General features: G+C 36.7%; 3 protein-coding genes across 6 annotated transcripts; 1 reads left to right on the top strand and 2 right to left on the bottom strand.

Annotated features, from left to right (window-relative positions):
- Positions 1–293: 293 nt before the first annotated feature.
- LOC141717847 (uncharacterized) lies at positions 294–5,411 on the bottom strand. The gene is made up of 6 exons (XM_074520059.1): positions 5,253–5,411; positions 2,686–2,781; positions 2,429–2,593; positions 2,224–2,346; positions 1,868–1,984; positions 294–1,629 (listed from the first exon to the last, which is right to left on the bottom strand). The coding sequence occupies exons 2-6, from the start codon at positions 2,761–2,763 to the stop codon at positions 490–492; spliced, it is 1,623 nt and encodes a 540-aa protein (XP_074376160.1). The 5' UTR covers positions 2,764–2,781; positions 5,253–5,411; the 3' UTR covers positions 294–489.
- Positions 5,412–6,980: 1,569 nt separating this feature from the next.
- Positions 6,981–11,642, bottom strand: LOC141717846 (acidic leucine-rich nuclear phosphoprotein 32-related protein). 4 transcript variants are annotated; one of them, XM_074520056.1, is made up of 4 exons: positions 10,318–11,642; positions 7,771–8,808; positions 7,604–7,689; positions 6,981–7,491 (listed from the first exon to the last, which is right to left on the bottom strand). In XM_074520056.1, the coding sequence occupies exons 1-2, from the start codon at positions 11,425–11,427 to the stop codon at positions 8,527–8,529; spliced, it is 1,392 nt and encodes a 463-aa protein (XP_074376157.1). In that variant the 5' UTR covers positions 11,428–11,642; the 3' UTR covers positions 6,981–7,491; positions 7,604–7,689; positions 7,771–8,526. The 4 variants fall into 4 exon arrangements, with proteins under 4 accessions (XP_074376157.1, XP_074376158.1, XP_074376159.1 ...); XM_074520057.1 differs by having other exon boundaries at positions 8,174–8,808; XM_074520058.1 differs by having other exon boundaries at positions 8,322–8,808.
- Positions 11,643–19,613: 7,971 nt separating this feature from the next.
- On the top strand, positions 19,614–20,867 carry LOC141718376 (uncharacterized). Its single transcript, XM_074520759.1, has 3 exons — positions 19,614–20,168; positions 20,269–20,538; positions 20,598–20,867. The coding sequence occupies exons 1-3, from the start codon at positions 19,614–19,616 to the stop codon at positions 20,865–20,867; spliced, it is 1,095 nt and encodes a 364-aa protein (XP_074376860.1).
- The last annotated feature ends 212 nt before the right edge of the window (positions 20,868–21,079 follow it).

Here is a 21,079-nt window from a genome sequence, read left to right as displayed (position 1 = left end):
AGAAGATAACAAATGTTAAAATTTATCCGTGCATCAGGCTAAAATTCTTAATATATTTTACTCTGGTGGTATACTAGGCCTGCTTGAATTATTCCAGATAATCAATGAGCTAATATTTGAAATTTGTATTTTTAGCTAAACAAAAACACAATTTCAGTATAGAGCAACAGTGGCAAATCTTCAGCTTCAAAGAATTTTCAGATTACATTTATCTAAACTGAATATTAACGGAAGCGTTTCAAATAGGAGAGTAAAAACTGTAATACCAAAAACATTAGAAGTGAAAAAAGATATTCTCAAAGAAGTAATATGTTCAAATAACTAAACCAACATCCACATTATACAGCAGTACTGAAACTGAAATATTAGAATAACAGCATACTGTTCTTCATTTTAGACAGACTAGATGTTGCAAAGAAAAAAAGAGGGTAAAGGCTGGCACAATGACCGAATGCATTTGGTGGGTGACTGGCTAACACATGTGCCTGCTCAGGGCAAAGACACAAGGCTGTTCACATAGGGAATATATGTTGCACTCGGTTTGATCCTCACTCCCCTAATCATTTCAAATTTTTCTTTCTTCACATCGCAGGAATATAAGTAATCATCAATATTGAAAATGAAGATATTGCTCTTAACAGCAAACAGCACCCTAAAAGACCAGGCATTGTACATCTTCGTATCAATTCCAACAACATCATGACGCTTCAAGCACATATTAACACCCCCAAAGATCTCAATTATGCACTTATTCTTCACAGTCGCCGTCTCATCACCAATATTACCGGTCTGCATGCTAGTCTGAACGTAAGATAGCTCCCCGTCAATCAATGTCAAAATACCTCCATCTTTTACATCAGAACATATGGGTTGAACTCCACAGATGTCGTTAACTGTATCAAAAGCTAGTAATTCCCCTGTTGAGGTAGCCCAGTATGCCACCCCATTTTTGTAAAAGCCATTATCTTTCAAATAGGGTGCCCCAAGCTCAGAACAGACAGCATTACAGCAGGTCCAAGACCTTGTCTCTGAGCTATAAATGTCAAAGCAAAGCACTGGAGGACCATTGTAAATGTCGAAGGCACATATTACCTTGTAATCTTGCCCGCAGTTTAACAGAGAGGGCTCAAAGGCAAGTATTAAATTTGGTTCAGGACCATGATAGTAAGTAGATCGAGGCAGCACATGAAATCCCCTATTTGCAGGATTGCAAATGTAGTAATCATTTGCGCTTTCGTCACCGACTCCCTGACAGAGAAGCAGTCCATTGCATGAACTTCTGATCTTAACCGTCCATGGAAGAAATGACAAGGAAGAATCAGGAATCCCATATGCCGCTCGGTCAAGAGATACAAAGTAGCGGTTGAAACCATCCTGACAAAAGAAACCAGACATGTCCTGGAAGCAGAGAGTCTGCCTATGGGCCAAGAATGGATGTGATATCCAATTATCCCACTCTTTCGAAACCGTCCTAAATCTCATAAGGGATTTTGCCGGGAGGAAAGGCATAACATGGTCCTTTGCTACATCTTTAATTTCCATGTCCTTTCTCAGCTTGATATTTGGGCGGAACACAAATGCTGTTCCATCCATATCGAACACCACATCTCTACACCTTGAACCTTTGTACTGCCATCAAAGAAGATAACAGCTTATATAAATAGCCACATCAAAATTCAATAATTATGTCTTTTTATCTTACTAAAAATATGGCAGGTTTATTTTGTCATGAATCTTGACTATGAACACAATGAACTCAAGTCACATTACCAAATCTTGAGACCGGGGAGGGGGCGGGGACTATAAATTAGCACAGCTTGAGATAATTTTCTTTTTCTCTTTGCACTAAAGTAAATTATTTGCACACCTTAACATCCAGCTCATTAATGGGTAAAGCATCCCACGAATATGTGCTTCCGTCAGAAAAACTTTGTTCGGAGTCCATATCAGAGTACTTATCCAGGTCATCCAACAGCTGCTCATCCTGAAAGGATCATAAATTCTTACATCATCAATCTTAAAAAACAGCTTCACGACATGAGGACCTACAAATATGGCAGTTATTTATTTCATGAATCTGGACTACGAACGCAGTGCCAGAATGAAAATTCAAGTCACATTAGCAAAAGTTGAGACAGGGGATTTGGAGGGAGGGGATAAATTAGCAGAGCTTCGGGTAGTTTTTTCTTTGCACAAAATTAAATTACTTGCACAGTCGCACACCTTATCATCCAGCTCATTAATGGGTAATGCATCCCGCGGGTATGTGCTTCCATCAGAAAACCTTTGCTTAGAGTCCGCTGATTTATCAGAGTAGCTATCCACGTTTCCCAACTGCTGCTCATCCTGAAAGAATCATAAATTGTTACATCAATCTCCAAAAGAAAAACAGCTTCAGAACACGAGAACTTAACAAATTAAATCATACACTTTGAAAAGAACCTCCACCGCTGTCCAGATCTAAAATTCCAATATCATTTCCCTCGGGCATACTTCCAGCATGATCCACTTCATCCATATCTTTCATTGCAGAATTCAGCTCTTCAGAACCAATGATTTCAAAAGACTCACTATCAGTACGATCGCTTTTGTCCTGAAACAGTATTATCCAGAAGATTACAAGTCAGAGAATTTTACTAGAATTATATATAAAGACAAAAATGTATACAAGGTCCTGATACACACCATATACAGATCTTCAGACCCAACCAATTCAAAAGAGTTATCATCATCACTTTGATCCATCTCGCTCTGCAACACCATTATCCTTTGATTCTACAACTGAAATCAGTATATGATTTAGAAGGTATATATATAGACCAGCATCTACATCCAACCAAACAAATAAAACTGAAGGTAATGGACACTAAAAGACCAAGCTGCTTAAATGCACGAGCTGTCTGTCACAGCTCTCAAATTTAGTAAGACCCTGAAAGGGTAAAAAGTATAAATCCTAGTTTTCATGCAAAATACACTGAAACTATAAGAGCTAATACTGAAAAGAATATGTTAATCAGATATACTCTGACCACATGACTGCCTCTTTAACAATAGAAAATAGATGAATGTGAATGTAATAAACTAGCAATTAACTGTAAGAACATGTCCAATCAATATCAAATATTATACTTCAACAGGACTACATTTCAAAACATTCTAGCCTTTGTAGTGCAGTATAAAGAATAAAAATTCCATCAATCAATTGAATAGAGAAAGTCTAAATCAACAAAGAGATACTAAAACTACAATGTTTGTGGACTGATAGCTCTCACTAGAAGCGCTTCAGTTCAATACTTTATCTGGCATTGAATTAAGAATATTCTGTTTGGCCTACTGCTCTAAGCACAGGGCATGGATTAAGAAGGGACATTATTCACATTAGTAATAATGTATCATTAAAGGATAACAGTGACAACTTTTATGGATGCCATACACATACACAGATAGGAGAATATATAACAAAAGATTTAATTCTTTTAGGGTTTGTATGATTGTGCTTACAACAAACATCTTTTTAAAATGCAAGGAAAAACGGTGTCACGACTTCGAGTATCGATTAGTGTGAATAGAAGTATCTAGTTGGGAAAGATATCCCGATCCATTTGTTAAGTTTACAGAGGTTGAAAAAGTGTTGAAATATCTCGAAGATTGTGCTGAGTGAAATTATAGAATAAGATTAAAATTATCCCCATGATTGGATTAGAGTCTCAATCAAGGCTAGATTTCAGCTATAAATAATCTGACTGTGTTCAATGGCTAGAAAGGAGAGAAGACATTTCAAAAATGCAAATGCAATGTTAGGACATGAAAAGGGGGAGGATATGAGTAAAATTTAAAATCGCGAGTGTCCTGAAAATTTGGGAAGAGATTATGAAGTCAAATTTATTATCCAAAAGAAAGCTGATTTTTGAGGTTCAGTAGACAGATCACCGTTTATTGATGATCACGCAGCAAAAATATTAGGGGTGGCTTCGTAAGCAAGAGGCTTTCTAAAAATAAGCAAATGAGATATCTGTATCATCATGTCAGATCCCAGCTTGTCTCTGTCATATATGTTGAGGCAGAAGCTGGGGTCTTAAAACTAATGTTTATGGCTCTCAAGAATGATTAAAAAAATGACATAACAATCCCCACAGTTGCAAAGGTGTGTGTGGGCAGTGCTATGTGTTTAAAAAACTTAAAAAGCATATGCGGCAAGTGGAAAATTCATTTTACAAGCAACATTTCAAACTCGCTCCGATTAGGTGCAAGAACTTCCTATGTTACCAGCAGATATAAATGGTAAAAATGCGACCGAAGATGATGGAACTAATTGTAATGTACACAACGATTAGATTAAGATCAGTGGTTGGCAACTACAATATGAGCCTATTACTTGTGAAATGTGTCAGGTCACTGCACTAAAGAAACGGGAATGAAAACATTTTCAATACAGCTTTCAATTAAGGCCACACTAGTGGCAAGCAGTTTTTCTATATCGTGTTTCTTTTCTTATCAAGGGAAAAGAGCTTTCTGTCCATTTTAGGCAAGGAATGAGGTAAAATATAGGTGGATGATTACCAACAAAGTTTATTCGTAATGTTTTAATAGTCTGGATTGCTTAAAACATAGTTAGTTTCTACGCAGAAACCTTCCAATGTCCATATACTAGTTAAATGCTTGGTAGAAAATCTTCCAATTTTCATAAAACAGTTGGTTCTTATATTCACTCACGAAACAGATCTGTGATCATGCAAATTACAACTCTGTATGCTTTCATGAAATTCAACCATAAACAAAAACTAGTTTTTATTATAATTCGATATAACGAATTTATGATACTATAACAAATTCGACAGAAAGGATGAAAACATATACAATTTAAAGACAAAAACACGAAACAATTAAACTGATAAGGCCTTCGAAATTTGAACACATCCACACGCCTCACAGACACACACAAACACAACACAAAAGACATGTAGTGTAGGATAATACATGCGCTCAAACACACATCATATACTGACTTATTACAAGACTTACAAGAAGTCAAGTAACAAGTCAATTCAGTCAACAATTAGACAGAACATGATCAAGAAACAAAGAAAAAACAGAGATAAACTAAACAGAACACAAAGAGATGATCAATATAATCACAATTCATTACAAAACCCTACTACATGCGATCGTTAAGACGGTGATAACAGCAATATATATTAAATGTAAATCACAAGGATGAATATGAGTGGAGATTAATCAAGGCGATTTCGTACCTTTTAGTCACGACGTGAACGAGGGTTTAGAGAGAGAGAGAGAGAGTTGTGTGATATGATTATTATTGCAAGTGCTTTTAATACGTGTAGACTGGTGTTGTGTGTATATAAATGAAGTAAATAGCGTTGTTATTACCCGAGTTGTGGAAAGTACTATGGAATTTGAAGGACCTTTCCTCTTCTTTTCCTTCGTTTGGAAATTGTACGGATAATTTCTACATCTCACTAGGTTTTTCTTTTAGATTTAGTCAAATTATTTAAAAATATATGTTTTCCTTCTATTTTGATTATTATTATTCGAAATACATATAGATTTGGTGTGGACGTATGGTAAATTCGAAGCTTGGTGGCCAGGTATTGTAATGTTTATAGATGCATTTATCCTCTCCATTTACAGCTGTTAATTTACGGCTGTTAAGTAAAATTTAGTTTGTATTTATCGATAATTTTTATATTGTTAGAAGAAAAAAATGCCACCTGAGATTTTGATACTTCACCGAGATTTTCACATGAGTTATTCGTTATCGATTTATGGCTTATTATTTTTTACTTATGACTCGTTATTTGGATGATTATATTTCCAATCAAATCGCAAGATCCATATAAATCAATAAAGTAAGGTAAATTTATCTTGTAAATTTGAAACTGGGTGACCAAGTTACTAGGGGCTTTATTCTCTCCATTTACGAATGTTAATTATAATTTAGTTTTTATTTACAAATAATATTGAGGTTATTAGAAGTAAAAGGAATAGATGCCGCTTTTACAATTTCACCGTATATTTCAGATGAGTTATCCATTATCGAGACTTATTGTGAGGACAATCATATTTTGGTTTAAACCAATGAGTATCAATTGATAATATAATGTTTTTTTATCTTGTCAAATTAAAACTCGGGGGACAAGTAATGTTTATCAATTGCTTTCTCCACTCCAATTATTATTATTGTTGTTAATTATAATTTAGTTTGTATTTACAGATAATATTGAGGTCGTTAGAAATAAAAAAGGAAAAAAATATTTTTATAACTTCACCGTACTTTTCAGATTAGTTATCCATTATCAACTTATCGTTAAGATGATCATATTTTGGAATAAACAGCATGATCCATATAAATTGATAATGTGACGCAATTTTGTCTTGTAAATTACAAATTAAATTGATGCTAAATTTTATAAATATTCAATAATTAACTTATTATTATATAGATTAATCAATTTATTATGTATTACTTAAAATGTTGAAGACTTTGATATTACTTTTTTCATTCTAACATTTCTTCGTTACAACTATAAATTAATCGTCAAGTTATTAGACGGTATTCATTTGCAAATAGTAGGAGTGATTTACTTCACTATGAAGGAAATTTTTTTACTAATTATGTGCATTAAAATAAGGAAAGTTTAAATAGAAGAAGTATTATTTCAAAAGTAAAATTTCAAAATAAAAAATGAATGAATGCAAAACTGGGTTATTTCAAGACTTTTGATTTTTATCTTTGACTTGGATGTATAAACAAACAAGGATCATGAAGATAGTAGCAAAATATTATAATCATTAACGCAGCGATGTGTACAAGTGATGATGAAATAAATAGTGAAAATATTTGGAGGATTAGCAGAAGAGAATGATAACAGTGTAAATTGTGGTGGTCGTTGGTATGTTGGGTTTCCTAGAGGGTTTGAGCTAAGCTGTACTAGTTTGTTTGGTCAATATCTCTTTAAGAGTTCATTAATGAAATTTTCTTATAAAAATTAAAAAACATTGCAATTTGTACATGGTATTCGTAGGTGGTTTCTTTTCTTTTTTAGGACAGGGTGCCTGTGGTAAGTACAACTGTACAAGTAATGGTGTCTCATGGAAGCTTGCTGAAAAAAAGATAAACCAAACACAGTTAAACTCGCCTACTGATGACTGATGACACATTGACACCTGACCTAACTGAATGGTCCGCCTGTTGGACCCAATTTTGATTTTGGTCTGGGTGTACAATAAATCAATGACCACCCCCATGATTCCACATTACAGTCAGGTAGCTGTCGCGATCAGTCCGCAATATTGCGATTGCCATTTCAATTCCCATCTTCGTCGCAATTGTTGTTGTTTAGTCCGACGTCTAACTCCAATCCGGGGAGCAGCTGACGCAGACTCCACCGTTGTGTGTGTTTTTGTCTTTGAGGGTGCAGGTGGTGGGAATGGAGGCACTGGACTTGCTCCAAAGGAGTGTTCTGTTTAATCCTGCGTGTCAATGGAAAGCAAAGGAAGAGATAGATCTTAGATATTATTTCACTAAAGTTAATTAAAATAGGGTACGATGAATGAAAACATATAAGTATTATATTAAACAAACCTTATCTATCCATCAAGTCTCAAGCTTTAAGCCCTTTAACTCTTTTGATGCACGTGGGGCCTCCGATATTTTGCTTTGTAACGCTCCTGACCAATCACAACAAAGAAAAAATATGAATAACCCAATCAATTAATAATTTCCGTTAAAAGATTTTGTAAAATTATTGCCTTTAATAGTCCTTTTTGACCCTAAAGACACGAGAGACGGGTACACCCGACGCTACTTGAGAAATGATATTCTCATCCCCCCACTTGTCTTGACGGGCAATAGAGAAATCATTTAAATGCAATGCGTGTGTGGGTGTGTATTTTCGTAAATGCAGATCTGATGCGTTGATCAACACGCGTCTTGAATTAGGTTATGAGACTGACGCAAAGAGTTGTAGGTTGTAGTAGCAGCTCGCTCAAGTGCCAGTTTGGATTACATACGACGCACGCATCACACAAGGCCAGTTAAAACAAAGTCTTTTCCGGACACCATTTGTCTTAACAAAAATATATATTCAAATTATTTCTTTTTTCTGAGTTTACTTCACTTTCCCTCTTTTGTTCAGCAGAGTGTTCGACCCACCTCTAAAATAAAAGCAGCAGATATTTCAAAAAACTGAGTCCAACAGCAAAACGAGATAGACACACTGAGTTACTACGACTCACAAAGTATCATCATTCAAATAACAAAGCAACGGCTACCCTAAACACCAAAGTAAGGCAGCCATTACCCAGCGGGAAATTTCTCTGTTCTAACCACTTTTCAAACATCATCATCACCCCCCCCCCCATTAACAACAAACATTTCCCTCCAAATTTCACTTGTCCCCATTGCAAGATAAAATTTAACTAACACAGGTGGAACCACATCTTTCTTTCTTCCCAAAATTTCATCATCCTTTGACATCAACCACCTCAAACTACTATCTCTAAACTCTACTGATGAGGCTTAGATGACTTGTTCACCTTTGGGGCATCATCCTCATCATCGCTACTATCACCTTCATCTCTTTTCCTCTTGTGCGAAGAGGTTGACGCCTGCACTTCTCCTCCATCATCATCGTCATCATCCTCATCGTCTTCATCTTCAACTTCTTCCTCCAATTCAGCATCATCTTCATCTTCATTAGCATCCATATCACTACCCTCTTCATTAGCACCTTCTTCCACCTGTACAACTGGTTGCAGCAAGTAGCCATTGTCATCATCTTCCTGCCACTGAAACAAAACAGAGGCTATCAGCTGCAATTATCCCATTAAACAGGAAGTATCCATATACAAAACAGAGGATTTCAGCTGCAATTATCCCATTAAATAGGAAGTATCCAAAATATAAGAAAAGTAAAAATAAATTATACATGCAAATCAGAAAAACACTCCAAAACAGAATAATAATCAGAAAAAACACTCCAAATCAGAAAAACACTCCAAAACAGAATACTAATCTCAATGCAGGCAAAAAACTTAGCACGGTTAGAAGTTTTAAACACAAGATGCACACAGATGAACAGACAAAACATGCTCCGCATGCAATTGATGAACACACCGACATACTTCCTACTTTCACAGCAAAATATATTGGCATGAAATACACATACATAAAAAAACACCAGTGTTATTATCACAATTGAATCTCACCCTTCCCCTCCCCAAAACCACCACCAGCAGCAATCATATTACTGGCTTTTAAAAACATAAATAAGAAATTACATCTCCAAACATTTATAAACAAGATGGCTTCACTTCACCAAAAAAGATGTCAATCGAACACAATTTGCACGAAATACACTCAAACAAATTAACAATGAAAGCATAACAAAATTAGATTATAAAGATGAAAAATTCCAACATTTAAGGAAGCATACTTCAAAACATGCGAAAAAACAAAGAACTACAGTACTTATTGCAAGCTTATTACTAAGTCTAAAAACCCCTATAAAAATTTCTAAAAACCAAATCTAGAATAAAACATAAACAAAAGTAATAAGATCTGTGATGTAGATGACAAATTATACACAAAAATATATATACAGAGCATTTAATTTACAGATTCACAGAAAATTCAAGTAATAAGAATTTGTAGTTAACCACATATTCATTTTTCATAACAGCCATACCTAAACATAAAATTGCAAAAAAGTTCAATTTTTTCCAAGTCGAAACTGAGAAGAATAAAAATAAATATATAAAAGCACATAATTTTTTACTTTCAAGACCTGCAGCCAGCAAGAATAACCTGTTGACAATGTTATACCTGATAACCTTGCATATGACATCGGGTGATTCTACATCTAACAATGATAATATAAAAACATAAACTTGACAAGATAATAAATATTTAGATTCACTTAAAATCTGTATTACACATTTTATTGAACATAAGACATGCAAATCGGTAGTACTACTGTGATAGTAGAAAAAATTACAAAAAAAACATACCAATTTATGCAAAAAGTGTGTGAGACAACAATCAATTACCAGCCATTTTTGTACTGCATGCGACTACATACACCAAAAGCGTTGTAAAAATCACTACTTTATAACACAATAAAATGCAAAAAAAAAATTGTTTTTTTAAACTGCTAGTTTTTGCAACCATACATCTTCAAGTGACATGCATAAAATTTTAATCCAATTTAGCAAAGATACACATAAAACACATTAAGGCATTAGTAGCAAGACAATTACACAAATACGTCAACTAAAGTGAAGTAAAGGAATAAGTACCTCATCCTCAGCTTCCTCTTCTTCATAATTACCTTCTTCGACTCCCATCTCTTCTTCCTCGGTCTCTCCATTGTCATCCTCGTCATCTCCATCATCCTCCCCCTGTTCATGAGCATCAATCTCGCCTTCAGTACTCGTCATCCTTCCCGTGCTCTCAGGTTCAGCAAAGTCCCCCTCATCATTATCCACTTCCTCCTCATCCTCATCTTCATCTTCCACTCCATCATCCTCTTCATCACTATCCAAAATCTCGTGAACCTCAATCACATCCTCATCATCGTCTTCCTCCTCATCAATCTCCTCTTCTTCCTCTCCATCCTCCTCATTCTCATCCTCCTCTCCACCAACAGCCTCCACACGAAACCCATTCGAATGTCCATTCAATCCACCCCCACTCCTAACAGTCTCCGTCTCTTCCTCATCAGCATCACTCTCTTCATCCTCATCAACATCCACAACTCCATCATTCTCAACACTATGTCCATTACTCATCCTATTCGACCTATCCTCTCCATCAATTTCACCGCTCCCCGGATCATCCTCATCCTCGTTCTCGTTCTCGTTCTCCTCCTCATCATCCTCCTCGTCCTCATCACCAGACTCCTCCTCATCGTCATCCGACTCCGGTCTCTCATTCCCATCCGCATCCATCTTATCCAAATACCTCAACGACTTGACCAATCCAAAAACCCTAGATCGATAATCCTTCACTCGCGTAACCGGACACTCATAAAGATCAAGCGACGCAAGCTTAAGCTCGGCAAGAGGCCTAAGATCATCAATTTCCTGAATCCTATTATTCGACAAATCGAGGTCTCTCAACGACTCCAATTCAGCCTCCACCAGAAACTCCAAACCACTAGCTATTCGATTATCCGATAAAATCAACTTCTGCAGATTCCTAAGCCGCGGAAACTGCTCCAACGACGATACGCCTATATTCGCTATCGAAAGATGATTTAGGTTCACAAACTTCTCAAATAACGGCGGTGGTGGTAAACGCCCCTGCACACACTTAACCGCTCCATCTAGAGTTAGGGTTCGTACCGATGCGACGTCGTTTTGGCCATCTAGCGCCGTTTCAACCGCTCTCTCCCAGATCTCATCCATCAATTACACCTTAATCTTCAAAACTATATACACAATACAATAATTAAATAAATATTAATATAATTGTGTGTTTATTTAGGATAAGAAACCCTAAAGTTTGTAAATTTGTAACTGAAAACAGCTAAAACCCTAATTATTCACCCAATGCTCTCTCTCTCTCTTTCTCTCTCTAAAAAACGCTCTAACTTTCTCTCTCTAAAACTCAGGTTATGTTCACTTGTGTCTATATATTTAGATATTGAGGAGCGAGTTAACTCGAGCCCGAGTCAATTATGTGACCTGGGTTGATTCCGGGTTGGTTGAACTCAACCAGGGTTAGTTTATTTGTCTGGTTGTGGTTAGGGATTTAATTGGGGCCGTTGGATTAGATGGACGCGGATTGATGAGGTGCACGAATGGACGGTGGAGATTTGGGGATTTTGTGTTTGTTTTTGAGAAGGACGTAGAGTTTTCTTATGAGTTGAAGAGAGATCTTGTGCTGGTTGGGTAGGACACGTCATTGATTTCTATTTGAATAGAGTATCAGAAATACAGATGGAATATAACTCTCGGATTTGATGTATATTACGAAAATGCCAATTTCGTGTTTGACCGTCAAACAAGTGCTTTGTGAATGGTTGGGCTTGGGCCCACAAATCACTACCCAATCACCGTAATCTGGGCCAGGACACATTTTACATTTCGATACCATAAATAAAGAACAAATATTTTGGGTTGCGATTACCTAGGAAATAAAAACAAAAATAACATTTTTTTGGATTAAATGACAAAAATACATATTTTCAATATTCTGGCCACTTTTACTAATCAAATACCCATTTTCAGATTGGGTATCTCAAAAAAATAAAAAAAAAAAATTTCAAAAAAAAAAAATTAGTTGAAATACTTAATTTGATAATGGGTATTTGGGCATATATCCAATCTGAGAAAACGTATTTCATATACCCAATCTCAGAAATCGTATTTCATATACCCAATCTCAGAAAGCGTATTAAAATAATAAAAAAAATTGGTTGAAATACCCACTCTGAGAATGGGTAATCGGGCAAATACCCAATCTAAGAATGGGTAATCGGGCAAATACTCAATCTGAGAAAGCGTATTCTAAATAGCCAATATGAGAAAGGGTATTCCGTCACTATTTTTTACCGCATTTCTCAAATTTGGTATTTTGATCACAAATTTCAAAAAAATGATATTTTTGGTCATCATTCATTATCTGGCTAACGAAGTCATTCGTTGGAGTACATTTCATTATTTAAACAAATTAAATTTATTTTTCAAAATATTTTCTTTAACTTATATTTAAAAAATTACATACGGAAACTTCTTTTTTTTTTTTAAATTACATTTGGAAATATCATGGGTGCATTTAAATGGTACATTCAACAAATTATAGACCGTGTTTGAAAGTTAGATTTTTGACACAAAAATAATTTTTTTTAATTAAAAAGGAGGTTTGGTCAAATAAAATTTCTAATATTAGTATTTGATAGTTATTTTTTTAAAATAATTTTTTACTCCAAAAAGTTAATTTTAAAAATGTTTCTTGGAGAAATTTTTTCAAATAGATAATAAAAAAGCTAATAGCAATATTTATTCACCAAACTGATTTATTCTAATTGTTAAATTTAATTGTGTAGTCAAAACCTTTAACTCAACAAGCTAGTGAATATAACTATATCAAACCGTTACGGCAATTAATGGTCGTCAAATAGTGCATAAATTTTTGAAGTAGGTAGATCAAAAATTGTCGTGTTTAAAGTTTATTTATGTAAATTTGTTTTCATTTGGGCAAAATTTATAACTGTAAGTTATACTTTTTTTTGTTTAAAAAATTATGATTTACCAATGAAAATGGAAATTAGGAATATATATGACAAAAAAATAAGAATATATATTGAACGAGTATATCTAGTTAAATCATGTTAACACCACTTTAAATTGGTTTTGATTTTGATAAAATTTATATGGAGTTTACATGAATTTGATTTCAGGTCTATAATGCCTTAATTCACATAATTATTTATCAGATTTTGATAAGAATTTAGTTATACTTGTAAAATTTTAGTCTTCAAAATTTAATCAAATATATCTCCCAATCACACTTGAAGGCATGTTTCATAACTATATAGTTGACATGAGAACCAAGACTGATTTTTAAAATTTAAATGATATTCCTGATCTCGCTCAAAAGATTGTTGAAAAATATAAAGATACTGAATATCATTGGATTTATATGTTGTTAAAATTGTCGGTGATTCTAACGATTGCACTGCAACAATAAGAGAAGATTTTCAACCAAAAATATTCACAATAATCCAATAAATAAAATCATATTTTTGAGTTTTTTTCGAGTCGAGTTTGAGTCTATTTCGAGCCGAACTCGAGTAGAACATGCCAAATGCTCGACTCAAGCCCGTTTTTTTAACGAGTATATTTTTCTACTAGAGTTCGAGTTCTCATGAATCGAGTCAAACCGAGCCGTTCGCGACAACTATGTAGCTTGATGGTCTTGTAAATAATATATTATTCTAATATATGGTTGTTTGTTATTTTATATATATGTGTTGATTTAGTTATAAAAAAATAATCTGACCCCCCTTATATTCGAAACTGAATTTGTCACCGGGTAGATAACATATGTGGCTTATATATTTTTCAATATATATTGTCTCAAAATAAGAGAAGGTATGACTTTATGTATATACTAAATTTAATGTACAATTTTTAGTGAAAAAATTACATTTTGTATATTTATTAAAAAATTTACACATAAATCGTAGAAGTATCTTTTTTATACGAAATATGAGAAATAAAAAATATCTGATTCAGAAACGTGTATGTATAGCGGTGTGAGGGAGAGAGAGTCCTTCTTTGTGAACAGAGTTATCCGCAAACAAATTCGAAGTTTAGTTTGTTTTAGGTCGACTCAGGTTAGTTTGTTTATTAGTCGAACCTGAGTTTGAGTATTAAAATTTGTGTTAACGTAGAAATTTGGTTAACAAAGATTTGAGATTTGCGGTCAAAATTAAAATCTGCAACATTGGTCGGTAATCTGAAAAATTAACCCGATAGTGGTGGGTTGTACTTAATAAACGGTTGCGATTGCTTGTATTTATGTCTGCATTCTCAGCGCAGTCAAATATTTGTCCCCACGTTGTACTTACGTACCTTTTTATATGGGGGATTAAGCAGTATTTAGTTCCTGGAGAATAGAAAACAAATCTATACTTGGTTTCGCATTTCGAGACCCAATATGACTTATCACTTTCGATTGTAACTCTAACTACTATTCATTTTAGGAATTCCCAACGGTCCGGCCTAGTCACAAAGGTCTAAGGCTTGATTACAATTTCAGATGTTCACAGATAAGATAACTGTCCAACTGGTGGATAACTTTTTTATTATTGCTACATTCGTTAGTTGTAATCGCAGGTATATAGCCCTAACTTACCGCAAATGCTCAATCGCATTCCCGCCCCCGATAAGCATAATTAACGCACCACAAGTGATCCCAAATATACAAGTGCAAAGTGCGAGATAATCTCAAAAGTTTTTCAACAAGGATAAGGCGTTGCATACAGAAACAAGGCTCGGCTCCCGAAGCACACACTAAGTTTTAACGACCATTACCCCTACGAGGACAATTCACAAGATTACAAAACGACGCCTTCAAATGTTCACCGAGAAAGCGAGCTCCCGAAATCCCTTTCAAACCGTCGGGCCACGCCCAACGAGTTAGAGCCTCTCCATAGGCTCTTTTTCATCATTTATTTGATTACTTGAGTCCAATTATCTTCCCGTAATGTTATAAGAACAAGCTTCATCAAAACCTCCTTATCGTTATTCATTCCTCGTCACAAAACAACCACCACTTGCGGCCAAAAGCAGTGTTGTAAAAAGTATAAATCGGACCTAAGCGGTGAGGTCACCTTCTAGCGCTAAAGCGGACGCTTAACCGGTTTTAAAAGCGGACGGTTAAGCGGATTATAAATAAATATGTATATATTAAAAATAATAAATATTTTTTGAAAAAAGAGATAACATTCACGTATTATAATAAATTAATAAAATAATCATTCACAAAGTCATAATTAACTTAAAAAATACAAGTAACATTTAAAAATATCAAATTATACCTTTTTTAAAAGTAAGATTTATTTTTTTCTATTTATTTTTTATCCCCCTTTTAGTTGGTCAAAAATCGCTTAATCGGTCAAAATTGGCTTAATTCCGCTTAGAGCCGCTTAAACCCGCTTAAAATTTATTAAACGTTTAAATATCCGATTTTACACTAATCCAAGCATTTTTACCTCCTATTCCGCTTAAGCCCCCGCTTAAGCGTCCGCTTAATGCGCTTTTACAACAATGGCCAAAAGACTTTGAGGTTGCCAAGGGGTCCGGAGACGCGTTCTCTACAACCCGAGCCACTTCTTATTTTTCGAAAATCGTAATTGCTCTATTCAAGTTATGAAATATTTTCTTCAACGAGCTTTTTGTCAATGTTCATCTTTTTATCGTAAACGGCCGTCGTGAGCAGTCATCGTAAACGTTTATCACGAATACCCGTCGTAAACGGTAATCACGCGACTAAAACTGCTTAGGGTGCTCCCGGAATTTCGGAGACATATTCTCCAAAACTCGATTTACCCCTTTCTCATTAATTGTTTGACCCATTTTCTCATAAACTCGATAAAATATTTATGTCGATTTTATGTTGTAACAGTGTGTTTGATAAGTTAATGAGTTCGAGTCGAGTTCGTTTAGCTCGAGACTGACTTGAACTTGCCTCATTTAGCTCCGAATCGACTCGAGGTCGGCTCGAACGTGTTAAACTCGATTTGGTTCGTTTAACTTTATATAAAATAATTTTATAATTATTAATACTGGAATATTCCCATATGTTAAATAAAAATTAAATTACAATTCATAAATTATAATCGTAGTTATTAAATGATGAATTATATCCTTTATATAGTTAATATACAAGATTTGTTACGATTTAATTATCATATTTTTTATGATACATCAAGGTTCAATTTCTCGTGAGTTAAAAAATTAACTTCACAATCTTGTTCAAACAAGTTTGAATAGCATAAATTATAAAAAGTAACTAAAATACAAAAAATATATTAAAACATACACATTCTTAGTTGATATTAATTAAACTGAAATTATTTATAAATCTAGTCTTATTTAATTTTACATTATATATGTTAATAATTTTCTAAAACAATGTTTTGTTCTCGGATGTAAGATTGAAAATGAAAAATGGATTATAGATTTATAGTGAATAATTAAATTGAATATTTTTACATTTGACATTGTGAATCACGTGAGTTGTTTTCAAAACTCGACATGGTTGAGTACAAAAATACGAACTAACAGCGAACAACTCCAGTCGGCTCGAAATGAGTTTGAAATGTTCGTAATAAAACTTGTGTTTAGCTCATTTATTAGCTAGCTGATCTTAAATATTATTTATTATTCAACTGAGAAGTTCATCTTGACTTGATTTATTCTGTAAAAAAATCAAAGCTTAGCTCCAGTCGGACAAGACTCTGCTTTATTTATTTTCGGCCTTAACAAAGAGTGTGAATTATTCAAAACTCTCTCGCATGCTCTCTTTGCACGAACCTCTAGTCTATAGGGCAACTAAAGTTTACATTTGAATTCAAATCCACGAGAACTTGAGCATATTTTACTTGGCTGAAAAACAGAGCTCGAGCATGTTTCTTAAGACCTTTCAAATTTTATTGGTTTCCTAAGTTTTTACATGTTGACTTTAACGTTGCTAAAGACTTCAGCACACTAGCTTGTTAACTCTTTGAAAGAATGTGATATTTTTGCATTCAGTTTGGTAAAAAATGCATGAAATTTGGAGGGAAACACAAATGAAATTGTTGGCTATGGGTTCAATAAGGCCCACTGAACGAAGGCCCGTCGGAAGATCGAGCTATTGGGCCGACGGTCGATCAGGCCCATAAGCCGAAGGCCCACGTAGAGCCTCAAGCCAATGCCTATCTTTCTTCCCGAACGTTGGAAAGCAGAAGGGACATAACGCCCCCATTTCACTCCCTCTTTAATGATGAGTAACGGATGAGTATTCATGACCTGGAATGGGTATAAAACCCCTTGGAAAGTAAGACAAAATATACACACATTCTCTCTAAAACACTCTACTTTTCTTATATTTTCTATCCACTTTACAACCAGGTTATTATTCTCACACCGAAGGTGAATCGTGGGTACAAACCCTCGCATTCTCTTCACTTTCAGGTCTAAGCAGAAGCTACCTTCACGGAGGCCGAAGCCTGCTCATCCATCCGAAGGAATCTGGGCGTAACATTTGGCGCCGTCTGTGGGAACTACGAGAGCTACAAGCCAAGATAACGAGAGTATGATAGAAATAATTCATGAGCATTCACCGCCACCTGGTTTTTCCGATAAGGGGCAACCATCCACCCTAGTGGACGAAGATGGAGGTATCACATTAACTCCTGAAGAAGAAACCTTGCTCCTAAAGACGGGCGGAAAAGGCCGCGAAGAAGGGCAAGGCCAAAAATGACCCAGCAGAAAGGGATGCAGTGGCCCGCACTAAGCGAAGAGAGGCTGATTCGTTACGACTGAAGGCCCTGCAGCTTCAAAGAGAAGAAATTTAATTGCAAGAAAGGACCCTGCGCGAAGCGTTGCTGGCCGACGACCCGGGAAGAACGAATAAGGATAGGAGAGATCGAATGGCGCAAGACGAAGAAGATGACTCTGACTCTGATTCGCATCCCCGAAGGAAGAGTACGAAGCAACCCTTCTCATCTGACTCAGACGAGGAGCTCGACGGATCCCGCCTCAGGCTCACTCGCCTAGAAAAGGCCTTGTTCGGTGATAGGAGGGCCGACAGAGAACCGGTCGTGACCCAAGAAATTGAACAGTATCGACCCCCTCCGGGCGAAGAAAGGCAATTCCCTAAGATGAGTGAGTTCGGCGGGAAGGGAGACCTTGAGGACCACTGCGAAAAGTATAAGTTGCTAATGATTGGGATGGGTCATAATGATATCATGTTGTGCAAAATGTTCAAGACCTATCTGAAGGGGTCAGCTTCGATGTGGTACAAATCCCTTAAGCCTAGGTCCATTAGATCTTACGAGCAACTGAAGATGAAGTTTCTGAAGTACTATTCGCACATGTGCCGAAAAGCGAAGGACACTGAAGCCCCAGTCCACTGCAGACAGAGGGCGAACGAGGAGTTAGGGGATTATCTCGCTCGGTTTAAGGAGGAAGCTGGAATGGTTACTAATCTGGACAAGGTCAAAGCAATGGGCTTCTTGACGGCGGGGCTGGACCCCTATAAAGGTAAAAAGCTTCGCTCATCTCTTTACGATTTTCCCCCGAGATCCCTGAATGATATATATGTGAAGGGCGAGAACATTCATCGAAAAATGGAAAGTATGAGGGGTATAAGGACTCCCGAAGGGATGACCGATCGAAGCGAGCTAACAAATACGAAGGCTCAAGATCAGGCTCTGACCAAAGGGATGGTAGGAAAGAAGGAAGAAAAGAGATGGATCGAGGGGCCGAACGACGATGAGATAGAGATTCAGTTGTATTCACCCTTTTGAATGCGCCAATCTCCAAGATTTTCCATGAAATCAAGGGCAAGCCTGGGTTCGTGCGGCCGACAAAAATGAAGGTCCCAAACCATAAGAAGAACCCCGACAAATACTACGATTACCACAGGGATAAGAGACATAATACCAACGAGTGCTATCACCTCAAAAGACTAATTGAGCACATGATCAAAGATGGCGAACTTAATCAGTTCGTACGAGATCTGAGAGACAGACTGGGGCCGAAGGAAAACCAGGAGGAAGAGATAGAAGCCCAAGAGCCGGAACGAAGGGATAGGATTAGGGGCGAAGTAAAAATTATATATGGGGGCAGCATCCTAGATAAGGATAACAAGACAGCCAAGAAAAAGTACGCCCGATAGGTATACAATCTCTATCAGTTCGGTCAGGAAAAGCCCCACATGCCCATGACCTTCAGCACTGAGGACTACGAGGACGTCATTCGCACATACGAAGACCCACTCATTATTAACCCTATCATTGGGAACAATAAAATATGGAAGGTGATGGTGGATACCGGAATTCGGCCAACATACTGTTCCACAAATCTACTGTAAAATGAATTTGGTTGGAGAACAGTTGGAGCCCTACAATGAGGCTCCTCTTTACGCCATTGGAGGACACCCCATACAGTTTGAGGGAACAATCACGCTCCCTGTCCTCCTGGGTAAATTGCCATATACTGTTGAAAAGCCGGTGAAATTCTATGTGGTACGGATTGAGAGCCCATACAATGCCATATTCGGAAGACCCTTCTTGTCGACTTTTGAAGCGGTGGAATCTATACCCCATCTTAAACTCAAGTTTCCAACCAAGAAAGGGGTAGGAGAAATGAGAGGTGATCAAAAAACCGCCAGAATCATAATGCTTAAGGACCTGGAAAAGGATCAAGAATATGAAGGGTCGGACGAAACAAGGAAAAGAAAGAGGGCCGAAGCCGAGCACAGTGGAAGCCATGAAACACTGAATATTGAGTTGGAAAAGTTTGGAGCGGATCTCTCAAGCCCGATCCCCAAACCCGCGGTGAAAACCGAAGAGGTAGAGCTGTATACAGGCCATTCGGGAAAAGTGGTTCGGATAGGGAAAAATATGGTGGCAGATTTGAAGAAAAAGGTAATAGCTGTCATTCGGCAATACCATGATGTGTTCGCCTGGGGCCGGAAGACATGCCCGGTTTGGATCCCAAGACGGATAAGAATGCTTGAATGTACAGCCTGAGGCCAACCCGGTGAAGCAGAATAAGAGGATATTCGCAGTCGAACGACAGAAGGTCATAGAAGCCGAAGTTGAAAAACTGTTGGAAGCCAAGTTCATTGAGGAAATTGAATACCCCGACTGGATAGCCAACATGGTGGTTGTCAAAAAATCAAATGGAAAGTGGAGGATGTGCGTGGATTATACGGACCTCAATAAAGCATGTACGAAGGACCACTACCCCTTGCCTAGCATCGACCAGCTGATAGATGCAACGGCAGGATACCAGGTACTTAGTTTTTTGGATGCTTTTTTTCTGACTATCATCAAATTGTTATGAATGACAAGGATGTGCCCAAGACAACGTTCATAACTCCGAAGGGGACTTATGCTTATATTAAAATGCCCTTCGGACTAAAGAACGCTGAAGCCACATTTCAGCGAATGGTAAACAAGATCTTTAAAGAGCATATCGGTTGGAACATGGAAGCATATGTGGATGACATGATTGTAAATACTATTCCAAGATCATGCCGAAGACTTGAAAGAGTGCTTCGAGACGCTCCGGAGAAACAACATAAGGATCAATCCGAACAAATGCACCTTCGGAGTCTCTAGTGGCAAGTTCCTGGGCTACATGGCCAGCGCCCGGGGGATAGAGGCGAATCCTGAAAAGATCGAAGCAGTCATTAATATGAAAACCCCTAAATACATCAGAGATATCCAGAAGCTGACCGGCCGACGCGCCGCCCTTCGGCGTTTCATCTCCAGATCAGCCGAAAAGGCACTCCCTTTCTTCGCCATGCTTAAGGGGTCAAAGAATTTTGAGT

This window comes from Apium graveolens, chromosome 4 (genome assembly GCF_009905375.1).
Source record: "Apium graveolens cultivar Ventura chromosome 4, ASM990537v1, whole genome shotgun sequence".
In the NCBI taxonomy this organism is placed as follows: domain Eukaryota; kingdom Viridiplantae; phylum Streptophyta; class Magnoliopsida; order Apiales; family Apiaceae; genus Apium; species Apium graveolens.
The sequence above is the reverse complement of the archived record's forward strand: the minus strand, read 5'-3'. Positions and strand labels throughout refer to the sequence as shown.